Source organism: Lepisosteus platostomus, chromosome 2 (genome assembly GCF_059453375.1).
Source record: "Lepisosteus platostomus isolate fLepPlt1 chromosome 2, fLepPlt1.hap1, whole genome shotgun sequence".
In the NCBI taxonomy this organism is placed as follows: domain Eukaryota; kingdom Metazoa; phylum Chordata; class Actinopteri; order Semionotiformes; family Lepisosteidae; genus Lepisosteus; species Lepisosteus platostomus.
In genome coordinates this window covers 14,795,922-14,808,372 of record NC_142612.1, presented here as the reverse complement: position 1 = coordinate 14,808,372, position 12,451 = coordinate 14,795,922, and the positions used below count along the sequence as shown (strand labels likewise).

General features: G+C 43.8%; 1 protein-coding gene across 2 annotated transcripts; it reads right to left on the bottom strand.

The window, feature by feature from the left end:
• Positions 1-218: 218 nt before the first annotated feature.
• rbbp7 (RB binding protein 7, chromatin remodeling factor) lies at positions 219-11,985 on the bottom strand. 2 transcript variants are annotated; one of them, XM_088599922.1, is made up of 12 exons: positions 11,753-11,985; positions 10,477-10,621; positions 9,581-9,726; positions 7,326-7,499; positions 6,701-6,816; positions 6,181-6,341; positions 5,856-5,982; positions 5,120-5,196; positions 4,064-4,144; positions 3,438-3,495; positions 2,933-3,043; positions 219-1,392 (listed from the first exon to the last, which is right to left on the bottom strand). In XM_088599922.1, exons 1-12 carry the CDS (start codon positions 11,766-11,768, stop codon positions 1,324-1,326), a joined length of 1,281 nt encoding a protein of 426 aa, XP_088456048.1. In that variant the 5' UTR covers positions 11,769-11,985; the 3' UTR covers positions 219-1,323. The 2 variants fall into 2 exon arrangements, with proteins under 2 accessions (XP_088456048.1, XP_088456057.1); XM_088599931.1 differs by having other exon boundaries at positions 4,064-4,140; positions 5,119-5,196; positions 11,753-11,984.
• Positions 11,986-12,451: the final 466 nt, after the last annotated feature.

Below are 12,451 nucleotides of genomic sequence, written 5' to 3'. Positions count from 1 at the left end.
CCACTGGCCCCACTAACACCTCTTCCAGCAGCAACCCAGGAGGTCTGCCATCCAGGTACTGACCAGCCTCACACCTGCTGAGCTTCAGTGGGATGCCAGTTGTGAGTTGCAGGGTGATATGGCTACTGGCAAAGTTCCCTTGACAAAAGCACAAGTTAAATTCTTGCTTTACCTTTATTTCTTCATGGTGGTATAAAAAAAGCATACAAAATAAAGAGTTTTTAAAAGTCATAACAAAAGGTTTATTGCATTTTATACCATACTTTGCACAAAATGGAACAAAAAGTACAAAAAAGAAAATAAATGCTACCCATGCCATGTTTACACTGCCACCTTGTGGACAGGATTGGAAGAACAAGCAGGGTGCATGATGGGTGTGATTTGTCACATTGCCATCTACTGCATCTCCAGAAAACTAAAAAGTAAAAGCACTCTCATTAAGCGGAATTCACTGCTTTTCCTTACTAACATCCCAAAATTTGTTTTCCTCTCCGCAAACCCGTTCAAGTGCCATCTCCACTACCTGCCAAGTGCTGTCCATTTCAGCAGCGCTGAACTGCTGCTCCTAATAGAAGAATAGCATTTGAACCACTTTTGATGAGCTACAGCATAATTTTCAAGATGCGATTACACTTGCTTTTCGGAACTGATCCTTAAAGCAATCTAGCAGGCCGCGTCACAAAATCAAACCTTTGTTTAGCTCTGGGAGAAACAGGAGGGCGCAATTCGGAGAAAAGCGTCGGCGCAAGCAAAGCTTCGTGGTGTACAGCGCCACCGAGGACTGTACCCAAACCGCAAACATCAACACAGAAGAAGAAAAACAACTTAAACTGATTTAAATGGTAAAACGTAAAGCCCCAGCTCTTATCTTGTGTTCTTTCTTTGAAATTGAGTGCTGGAATGAAGCACAGGGTCCTGTCACCTGTGCACAGCGCTCCCTGGAGAACCTTGTACCAGAATGTCTTCAGCAGGTCTACGCTAGCAAACGCTTCTGCTGCGCTCGAGCACCACCTCATCTTGAGAAGGGACAAGGTGGCGCGTTCAGCAGTTCTCCCAGTGACATACTCATTTTATACTACAAAAATAAACTGGAACACACCCCGTTTGTCCACCTGTCCCCTTAACAGCTTTGCAAGTGTAAAGGCATCTATTAACAGTGCAGAGGGAGGAGAGCTGGAAGTAGATCAATGGGTTGTAGAAGACGGTGGCAGGTGAAGACTGGAATCACAGGAGTCCGTAACCAGGCGGGGCTGGGCTTTTTCTCAGGCGCCGGCCTCTGTCCCGTCGCTCCCCTTCCTTCGGCCCTGCTGGGGCGCTGTGGGGTTACGACCCCTGCCCCTCCAGTTCGGAGGCGGGGGTGTCGGACTCCTCGTCGTTGTAAATATTCTCGGCCTGGAGGAAGCACAACAGCCTTTTCACTTGAGCGATTCGCCGAAGAACGACGCCTGCATTCAGTCAGCAAAATGAGTTGCAGAAACCCTAATAATAGTGTTATCAATTTAAATACTTAGAACACACTCGTCAGTGTGAAGGAATTCAATTCCGAGGCCCTGCAACAACTTAGTCCGGATCGCGGTCACCGAGGACCACTCCTGTCTCCCCAGATGACACTTTTTATTTTTAAGATAACTGCGAGATAAACAACGTTTGTTTGAAACCGCTCCACAAATTTTCTCACATGCATGTATTCTCAAATATCACCACAACAAAACCATAAAGTTTGTTTCCACAGACATGACACTATTATGCAATAAACCAATAAATTAATGAACTAGCAGAATCCCAATAAAAAACGTACGGCGACCCGGCAAGCACAGCATGTCAATATCATACATTTTTACCAACAAAACCGCAAAAGCAAAAACCAGCAAATATATATATCCCATGTTTTTACCTTATTCTGGAGCATGATATATATCCCAAATAACCCAGACTAGTTTATCTCAAGAGCTAGAGACTAGTAAACGTTATTGATTACGTAGTAAATGTTTGAAGAACGAGCGCCAGAAATAAGGCAATTTGATTGGTAAAAACCGCTGTCATTCATTGTATTTTCAGCCATTCAGAGCCCTTAGGGGGTGAGACTTCCTCTAGAAGCTTCAGGCTGCATTTTTAGCTGTCAATCATTGACTCAGAAGGGGTAATCAATCTCTTATCAGTGCTCCTTTTTTTCACACCAGAAGGCAACTCTGAGGTTTTTTTTCATTGCATAACAGCAGATAAAGGCTCTCTAGTAGTGTCTTAAGGTTTTTATAGTAATTGCAATGGTTTTTATTCTTATTATTTTCAATATTTTAATGATTTTTTATAGGCGTAAAATTTCATTCCAGGTCCAGTCTTCACAAAACATGATGTAGAATTTTTTCTAATTGATCAATTTGTCCCAAATTTTTTATCCAAGCTAGTAGCCACCTAGAACAAGGTTTTCAAATCATTCCCAGGCCCTTGACATGCATATAGTTGAAAAATCTGAAAAAATGTTCGCCAGCTGTTTTGTTTGTCTGCTGAGTGGACACATTAAGAAATATAAGAAATTTGACTATTCACACTCAAAGCCAAGGGGGTTAGCTTCAATTTAAGACTTGAACCAGGCTCCTGCCATGTTCTACTGCAGAGATATAACAAATGTTTAAGGGGGAGGAAATTCCAGGCGGACATTGGCTAAATATGTCACTGGTAGTAAAAGGTTAAAGGACGAGAGGAAAAACTAGAAATAGAGGGCTACACAAAGCATGGGTGCAGCAGGCAGTACATTCGGGCTTAGTGTCATGAGACCCCAGATATTCATACTACCACAAATCAGAACGCCTTGGTACTGTCTCTGCCCTTAGACGCCTTACCACTACCACAGAGAAGTGCCGTGTTGTCAGACAACAGCACAGCGCTGTGGATAGGAGGCAGCAGTGACCACCTGGATCGTGTTCTCACTCACCATCTGCCACACTTGCATGATGTTGTCCTCCGAAACGGAGCAGATAACCCACGGCTCATTGGGGTTCCAGGAGAAGTCAGAGATCTTGGCTGTATGTCCTCCATGGATAAACTGCAGATTGAATACGTTCATTGGTTTAAAAAAACTGGTAGCCCTCACCGGATCCAGCTCCCATATAGATCAATCGGTGTCGGTCATCACCGCTACATTAATTCTCCAATGAAGACTAACAGTTTAACAGCACCCTTCACACTACAGTGTTTTTCTGCCGACTGAGGGGTGTTTCAGAAAACAACTGGTCCTTGTTTGTAACAGGGGGGTCACTGAAATAATGAAACACTTGCAAAGAGTATTTCCTCCTCTAAAGATGGGGGCTCAGATGCCAGCTGGCATATCCTATAGGTCTTTAGCAATTGTCTTCCTGGTTCACTGACATGGGCTGTATCGTCAGCACCAATACAACATCCACTTGACTCTGGAGACTCGGCCTTTCATCACGCCTTACCAGAAGCTCAGGAGGTCCATCTTCTGCATCCTCTGCTGACTGCTCCTCTCCAATTTTGCTGCACAGACAACAAGGACTTTATTTTTGATGCCGTTTCAAAAACTAAACTTAACATTTTAACAAGGTGTGGGTTACACTACAGAGTAGAGGTAAAATTTGTGGAGGTTTCAAAATAGAATACGACACTTTGAAGAATGGTATCAGCTGAGTTTTCTTCACCTCTTCGAACAATTAAAAACTGCAACGCTAATATTTTCACTACTCATCACATGTACTGGCAGTAACTGTCATATGAGAAAGCCTACCTTAGCTCTGCAGCCTTGCTGGCTTCCAGCAGGACTTGGGACCCATTTTAAACAGTGTTTCTTTCGGATTACAGTTGTGGATAATTAGCCAGAAACATTGTTTAGCTTTTTTAAAAAGACTTAGTTTAAATGCTATGATTTTACATGAGCAGAAACGGAAGTCAGAACTGACTACTAACATTCCTGAACATCTACAATTTAAATCAGACACTAACAGCAAATACATTCCAGGTCGATATCTCCTTAAGTTGCTTTCAATGTGAAAATATGCTGGTTTTATACACAAGACACCGAGGTCAAAAAGAGAAAGGGCAGTTTCACCTCAGATCCCAGACGTTAAGCCTTCTGTCTGTGCCGCTGGAAGCCAGAATGGTTTCGTTGTGAGGGGACCATTGCACCTGCCAATGAAGTCAGTAATTCACTGTCAGTGCAATAAAGCTCAGGCCAGCATACGCTTCTGATTGTAAATGCACAAGATAGCCCTCTGTAGTCTTGAGGAATTGTGATAACACAACAATACGTTGAAAAAACAGTTTAAGTCAGGGGCTGACCCTCAAATACGTGGGCCAACCCAGAAGTCCTGATGTTTTTCTGAGCAATGTTTTATTGCAATTGACTCCATTATTTCCAACTTGCGGCTCCACCTCCGGGATATAAGAGCAGAGCTCAAACTAGCCGAAATGTCAGCCGTGCTTTAAGCTGAGAGCTGTAATTGAATTTGTGACAAAGGAAGGGGAAATGCCCATAGTGATATGTGATATGAGATACAGTTCAGATCATGTCCACTCTGCAGGATTCTCTACTGGGGCATCTTTTTCAATCAGAGGATGATGTGAAGACACTGTTTGTTTTCACAGAAAGATAAAGCTTTCTTGATGACGGTATAATAGCAGCTGCTTCTGCACTTTATTGCCATTATGGTGTAATTGCATTCAACTATAATAAATCATTTCTCAGAAAAATAATCGGGAGCATGACATTTGCTGTAATCCTTGTAATTTCTCAAATGAACTAAAGAAATGCTATCCCATACTCCATCACACCATTCAACATAAGAGTAGACAATAAAAGGTGTAATGGTTTATGTGCAACTGCTATCGGAAGGTGATGTATAGAAGTAGTAATGTGTAATTTACATGGGTTTAGTGTAATTGGGAGGGAGTAAAGTTACAGGGTTCTGGTATAGTTGTACTTCTACTGTTTGTAAGTCTTGAAAGGTTCTGTGTGGTAAATAAAGCAGTTCTCAGGAACAAAGGCTTGTCACTTCCCATCTTTGACACTGAATTAGAGCCTCTCTAATTTGGAAACCAAGGAGTAGACACCCTATCCAGTCTTTGCTTTCTTCTTTCTATGCCACCCTTTATATTGAGTATTACCTGGAATATCTCATCCTTGTGCGACTCAAAGGAGTGAAGCTTCAGTTTGAGGTTCCGGAGATCCCAGAGGGCCACCGTCTGAAGAACAAAATCAACTGAGACCAGAGCCACAGCACCGCAACAGCACTGTTCGCAAAACAAGCAGGGCATCTGCATTTGATCTGTACTTTAAGAGCTCAGATATTAAACCGCAAAGGGGATTCCCCCCCCAAAAAGAATTCTGGGTACAGCTCTTTTGTTGTCAGTTTGAGTTTGAGTGTTTTCTTTGTGGTGTCCTCCAAATACATATGGTGAGCACAAAAAATAAAGCACATTCCATCGGTTTTCTTTTCACTGTTGTTCACATCTCTATAATGTAAATGAGTTAAAACCCTATCTAAGTCAAGAGTCATAATATTGAGCAACAGGAATCCAATTTCCTCCATGCAAAACCCGATCCACACCAGCCAAGGGTGACAGACGACGGTGCATGTCATTGTCAAAATGATTACAGACTGGTTTACAATTGAAAATCCGTTTTCTGCAGCAGCTCTGTCACAAGGTGAAGTATATACAAAGGCTGCAACCTGATTTCCTGTGACTTGGCAACAATGGTAAGATTTCAAGATGGCAAGTGGTGGAGCAGATGGAAGCTTTGAGGATGGTAACCACCAAAGCATTTGTGCCAAAAAGAGCACAAACGCTTTCTCGTGACCCTCTGCCGTACTGGAAGTAAAGCGGAGGACAGACGTCCAAACCTTGTCAGCGGAGCCGGTGGCCAGGATGAACTCGCTGTAGGGGTTGAAGGACAGGCAGTTGACTTCCGCGGTGTGGGCGTCCACGGAGTGACTGGGCTTGGACGTGTTGTTAGACCGCGTGTCCCAGCTGGGGAAGACACACCAGTCGTACGGTTAGTCGCAGGATTTAGGAAAAGGTTACAGAACCGGACAGTGCTGCACAGGCTGATTTAGCCTTTGCAAAACGCCCCCCCCTCCGCTTAGTTTCTCTGTCCGTATATCCTGAAGAGTTCGCCTGGATCTCCAGAGATGGTGTGGAACGGTGGGAACGCTCATCCGCACTCACATCATCAGCTTCTGGTCGTCGGCCACGGAGCCAAACAAGGACTCGTGGAGCAGGTGCCAGGACACGTCCTCCACCACCGCGGTGTGGCCGGTGAAGATCGTCTTGGCATCGACGATCTTTCCCTCCTTCGGTCCTCCGCTGATGTCCCAAAGGCATATTGTCTAGAGCAAGAGAAGAAATAGCCATTTCAGATGTTTTAAAAGCGCAAGAAACTAGCAGGGAAGCTAGAGCCTTGTTTTTAACCCTGCCCCTTCCTGGAGCGATGTGCAGCCTATTACACCCAACGTCACGGCAGTTTCTCCAGCTCCGTAATACCATTTTGAGCCAAATGGAAAGTTTGGCTTAAACTGAATCTATGAAACTTTACAGCAATTAGTGAATTAGTGAACTCACAGGAAAATCGACAAAGATCAAGGTACATCTGGCCCTACAGCCACCACCTTGTTCAATGCTGCTGATCTGGCATTCGAAGTGCCGCGACGACGCGACCACGGCGCGGCGGTCCCCGTGGGGCACTCACGTGGTCGTCCGACGCGCTCAGCAGGTTGCCGCTCAGGTTGGGGTTCCAGGACAGCCCGTAGCCCTCCTTCTGGTGACCCCGCAGCCGCAGGTCGGGGTTACACTCGCCGCTGGGGTCTGCAGCAGCGCCCGGGGCAAGGAAACAGGGCGCGTTACAGCCGGCTTCGGGCAGCAGAGCCCCGCTCCCCTCGCTACGCGCCTGCGGCTGCAGACTCCACTGCCAGCACCGCACCGCACCGCACAACCCCGGGGAGGCAGAGTCGGTGTTCAAGCATGCGCAGGAAATGGGTTCTGCTTCTAAATTCAATTTGCTCAGCCCCAAATCAAACGGATATGGATTATGTATTTACACAGATGGAGACCCTGTTTCAGCAGACCCAGGTCTTCACTCCACACTCACACTTTCTGCTTCCAGCTGTTACCTGCAGCACGTCGCAGCACGGCTTGGCTCCTCACTACCCATTTAAAACTGTAGCCTTTAAAGGAAGGTCGCTTATTTTACCAGCTAAACAAGCTCCTGTTGTGAGATGTTTCCCTCACAGATCCACACCTCCTTTACTTGGTAGAAAACTGCTTTGAAGGGGCCCATTTTGAATACAACTGAACAAAAGTCCACGTTCACTTGCCTGGTTTGGAGGGGTGTTTGGTGTAGTCGAAAACCAGGACATCTGAAGTTGGCGTCTTTGTTGCGATGATGCAGGGATTCTGTGGCATGTACCTTGCCCGGTTCACTTCTCCCTCGTGATTGATCTTGATTTCAATTTCTATCTTTCCACTCACTGATCCAAATCCTCCAAATTCTAAAGAGAATAGAAAAGTAATTAAAAACAGGAACAATAAATGTGTTGCAATTGAATCGACACTGTTAAATGTTTTTTTTCCATTGATAAAAAGCACCTGTCCTACAACATTAAACCCGTTACATCATACACAAGTAGCTAAATGCTTAATCTGAAAGAAACCCTATAGCAATACAAAAACAGAGTAGAACAACAAATCCCGAAAACAAGGAGGCCAATCATAAAAAAAGCAAATGATCTCTGTGCAGTCAGGACTCTATCATATGATTTCTATGACTACGAAAAAAACCTTCACAATATCTCAAGTTCAACTGGAAGCTAAAACACACACAAGCATCACAATAATGCAGAGGAAAACGACTAACTTCATAATGTTCCTGAACAAAACTCAGCTATATATTTTAACACAATTACAGATCTTTTGGTTCATTTTCCCATGTTGGTAAGCATAGCCAATGAACAGCTGGCACCTTACTCTTGCTAGGGCGTTTCTCAAAAAGAGTAGGGGTTTCAACCCCTGTGTCCTGGCCAAATTTCCCCCTGGCCTTTACCAATCATGGCCTCCTAATAATCCCCATCTATAAATTGGCTTTTGTTTATCACACTGTTCTCCTCCCCACTGATAGCTGATGTGTGGTGAGGGTACTGGTGCACTAAGGCTGCCGTCGCATCATCCAGGTGGGGGCTGCACAACGGTGATGGTGGAGGGGATCCCCATTACCTGTAAAGCGCTTTGAATGGAGTGTCCAGAAAAGCGCTAAATAAGTCTATATAAATTTAAGGATAATTTATTCCAGATCATGTTACCTATAGCCTCACTGCACAGGGAAGGCTGGAGAAGGAGTGCATCCCAAAATCTCCGAAAAGGGTGGTGCGCCCCCCAGAATGTATAATACTACCTCAGGAAAGGTGCTCATTTTGCGACTCATCCCCTCCTGTAACCTGGGGTGTGTGCTGGCCATGCTGACTGGTGCCCCACAACCCCCAGGATCTTTTCCCTCTGCAGCCCAGCTGAGGAATCGCTTACCTGCTGATAAGGGGAGAATGAAAGAGCGTTATTTTATAGAAGTTTCACAAGTCCACTTCCCTTACACTTTTCTAACAAAAAAGACACGCTGAAGGGTAACGTTAAAAACTAATCTGCAAAATGCTACATATCAAGCTTGATAGAACTCAAGGACACCTACAAAAACGTTAAAATCCGACTGCTCTCGTACCGGAATCCAACAAGGTTCCTCTGCCATTTCACGTTTTCCCACTTCACCAACCTATAAATCGTGACTATAAAAATTCCTCAAATTTGATGGACCGTATAGGACTGAAATATGACCCTTTTCTATCGGTCACACTTAACCACTGTACCTCCAAACAATTCAGTGGTCAAAAATATGAAAACAGATCATTGTTAGAAGACGGTAAGGAAAAATAAATAGTGAAACATATTTATAGTGAAACAAAAGACAAATCTCCCATGAAACAACATTACAAGTTACACGGGCACAATATTTAACCTTTACAAAAGCCACCTAAAAATGAAACACCTCTTCATTCTCGTTTGGAAAGAAATAAATCCCATCTTAAAGGTTTCTTCCAATACCAGTCTGGTCCAGATGCACAATTCATCCTTTCTTCAGCACCCTTGCTTCTCCTATTCAACCATCACTGCTTCTACCAGATTTAAGATCTCGTACATTCGCTCTGCGCCAATCCCATCCCCAATCCCTCCTCTCTCCTTATATCCCGGCAGCCTCTCTGCTCATTTTCTGCAGGGCAATTAGCTGCTCTTCTCTTCCCTCTCCTGCCCCTCTCTTCCCTTGCTTCACCACTGCACTGTCTCAGACCTCCAGCTGGCATCTCCCAAAGACCCCCTTGCCCAGGCTACACCTTTAGATTCATCCCTGTGCTCAGAACTGAATGGAAATAGCAGAATTGTTGTCTGCAATTGCTTTAATTGCAGAACGTACTTCTACATCCTCTATTGTTTTCAATGCAATTACAAAATCTGTCATCTGCTTAATAATAATAATCATCATCATTAATCTGACACTACACACTCTATGGGGCACACCAGCCTGTCTCACCTCCTTTTTCGCTGTCATAGTGGGAGGTGTCAAACTGGGCGTCGTCATTGGGGATCTGCACGCTGGCGATGACCAGGTGGTTCTGTTCATCTGAAGTGTGGGTTCCCAACACCAGCCGATGAATGGCATAGTCCTTCCCTTCTGGCCTTTATACACACACACATACGACAGTCATGAGCATTAAAATGAAAGTACCTCTTAAAAGTCATAAAAATTAAATGGAAACGGGAGAAACTGCACTAAAAAAGACCCGATTAGGTACTATTCTTGTTTTTTTTTTAAACTATTTAAGTAAAGGAACTCATAATAAGTCAGGATCTTAGTAGGATGTTTTGTCCAGAGGCCAGCAACTCTTACTGCGCTTCTAGGTCACCACACTGGTCTTGACAATCTTGGTTGAGAGGAAGGTTTCCCACCTACTGATTCAATAACACCCCTTAGAGCAGCAGCCTGGTTTTCCTCAGGTGCCTCCCATCCCAGGACTGACCAACCCCAGCCTTGCGCAGCTTCTATAATCTGACAAGATCGCCTAGAGGGTGGTAACACTGCAGTGCATTCTGCAAATGGCTACACTACTGCTTTATAGTACATTTTCTGGGATATTTTTTTCCACCATGCCTCAACGGTGCAAGATGTTAATGTTGAAAACCCAAATGAAAGCAGAAGATCATTCCAAATAACTCCTGATGACAACAAAATGCAAACAGTATTGCATTCTGAAGCCACCACACAGTACGGACGCCTATTAGCAAACCCAGAATTTACTTGGTCACAATGACATATACAGTATAAGGTCCCTAACAGTGATCCTTAAACTGAACTTAATCCTTAAGTTCTATTTCTGTCCCATTGAATTGGGCCCCATTAAAACACATTGGCTTCCAAACATGACTTACCTATTGACGTCTGGCAGCCACTGCACAGTCAGGCTTGGCCACTCCAGGGCATGTGTCATTACCAGGTCATACAGGAAAGGAGTGTTCTTCTTCCAGATCTTGTACTCCTCATTAATGACCCTCTCTTCCACTGCATCGTCATACACTGCAAAACACAGTGGAAGCTGTGAGACACTGAAAAACTGCATGCATTTTCTCCAAAGAAAAACAGGATTGCAGCTCTCTTATGTTATCCGCCTCCCACAACCCTCAGCATCTTAAAATCAAGGAAAGAAAAATGCTCAGCTAACACTGCGTGTCTCTCTTGACATCTGGAACCTATAAAGGCAAACAGCACAGCCTTCTATCCCAATTCCCACATACAGGAGAACACAGGACACAAGGGAGAGAAACCCTTTCAGACCATACAGCTCGCTTGGTTGCTAAATGGTGATTGGTCAGAGGATCTCGTCCAGCTGTTCTGTGAAAGATCCTGGGGTTGCAGATTCAACAACATGGCAACAGGCTTGTTCCAGACTCCCACAACCCTTTGTGTGCAGAAATCACTCCTGTTCGGTTGAACTGCACTTCCCTTAACCAAACTTAATGATGTGCATTTTAAAGGCAGGGAAACAACTCCCCCTCCTTGAAATTAGTTGCTAAAGGAACGATTCTAAATGTTCACAGTACATGTTTTATTATTATTATTATATTGTTTTTTAAGCCAAGATAAAAGGTGTATGCTCAAGTTTAAATTTGCCATCCACCCTCAGCCTCTGGTTTTGATTTCCATTGCAATAACTGGATTTCTGTAGAACTGTATCTGCGTCAATCTTAACTCTAGTCAGACATTCAGAGTAGCATCTAAATTAAATACAAGAACCATATTCCTACGCAGCCCCAAGGAAGGGATACAGTAAGCAGAGTCACTTTAATCTCCGAAGTATTTGCATGTGTATTTTAGAGGGAAAACAGCACAATCAGCACTCTGTTCTACACCAATCGCAAAAACAAAGTTCCAGTTCTAATTCTTTTCTTATGCTAGAATTTTTAACAAAGGGGAGTAGATAATTCACAACACGAAATGTAACGGGATATTTTAAGGAAATCAAGTCAAACTCCGTTTTCTATCCACTTTCCAACTTTCCAAATCTCCAGCGGAATTTTTAAACCAATTTTAAACCAATGCAAGGTCTCTCGGGGTTGTTTTCCAGCGGTCAAAACAGAGAAAAAAAAATCAGTCGACACCAGGATAAAGCAACACGCACAATAAAGGACAAGCATGCCTCTACTATACCTTCTTTGTCCGCCATTACTCAGCCCTCGTTGTTGGCGAATATACGTCGCGAATTAAGGTATTACAATGAGATACGCTTGCTCACGGGAAACAACGCCGCCTTTTATTTTAGGTTTTATATGCGCCAAATATTAATTTTAGCATCAGTCTCCTGCTGTACTCCCCTTTCAACAATCCGCGCCTGTATGTCGCCAGAGAGCCAGTGCGCTTGCGCCCTCTCAGACCACAGAGTTCACCGCACAGGCGCTGAACCTGCACAGCTCAAAGAGGGGAAGTTGGGCAGTGTTTGAGTTTTTAAAGAGCGGGCCTTTTCAGTTTTTTTCTGACTCGGCAATGGGATACGTTATCAAGACGTTTTTGTGCTTCTTATTTATGAGTACCACCGACTGTACAATGTTCAAAGAAGAACTACTGTCTCGGTGTTAGATAAACCGTAAAATCGTTTAGAGAAGATGATTGAAAGCCCCTAAATGAGGATATACTGTAGTCCATTCATTAATACCACTGATGCCATTTGTTAAATACCTATAACTGAATGAACTGAAATGGAACATATAAAGTTTAAAATAGCACATATAGCAGTGTATGCTGATTATATCAACAGCTGATTTTTCTTTTCCCTGTCAAATTATGCCCTCAGAAAAATAAATCAAAACTTTGTTGCACCAAAAACAATAGTGGGGTAGTATATTTTTTGTC

Excerpts from the sequence above, each read along its gene's own strand:
- rbbp7 (XM_088599922.1), bottom strand. Across the intron at positions 6,817-7,325 it reads CAAACACCCCTCCAAACCAG|ACCCCAGCGGCGAGTGTAAC; the intron begins GCAAGTGAACGT and ends GCGCTGCTGCAG. Across the intron at positions 3,044-3,437 it reads ATGGACCTCCTGAGCTTCTG|TTTATCCATGGAGGACATAC; the intron begins GTAAGGCGTGAT and ends TTCAATCTGCAG.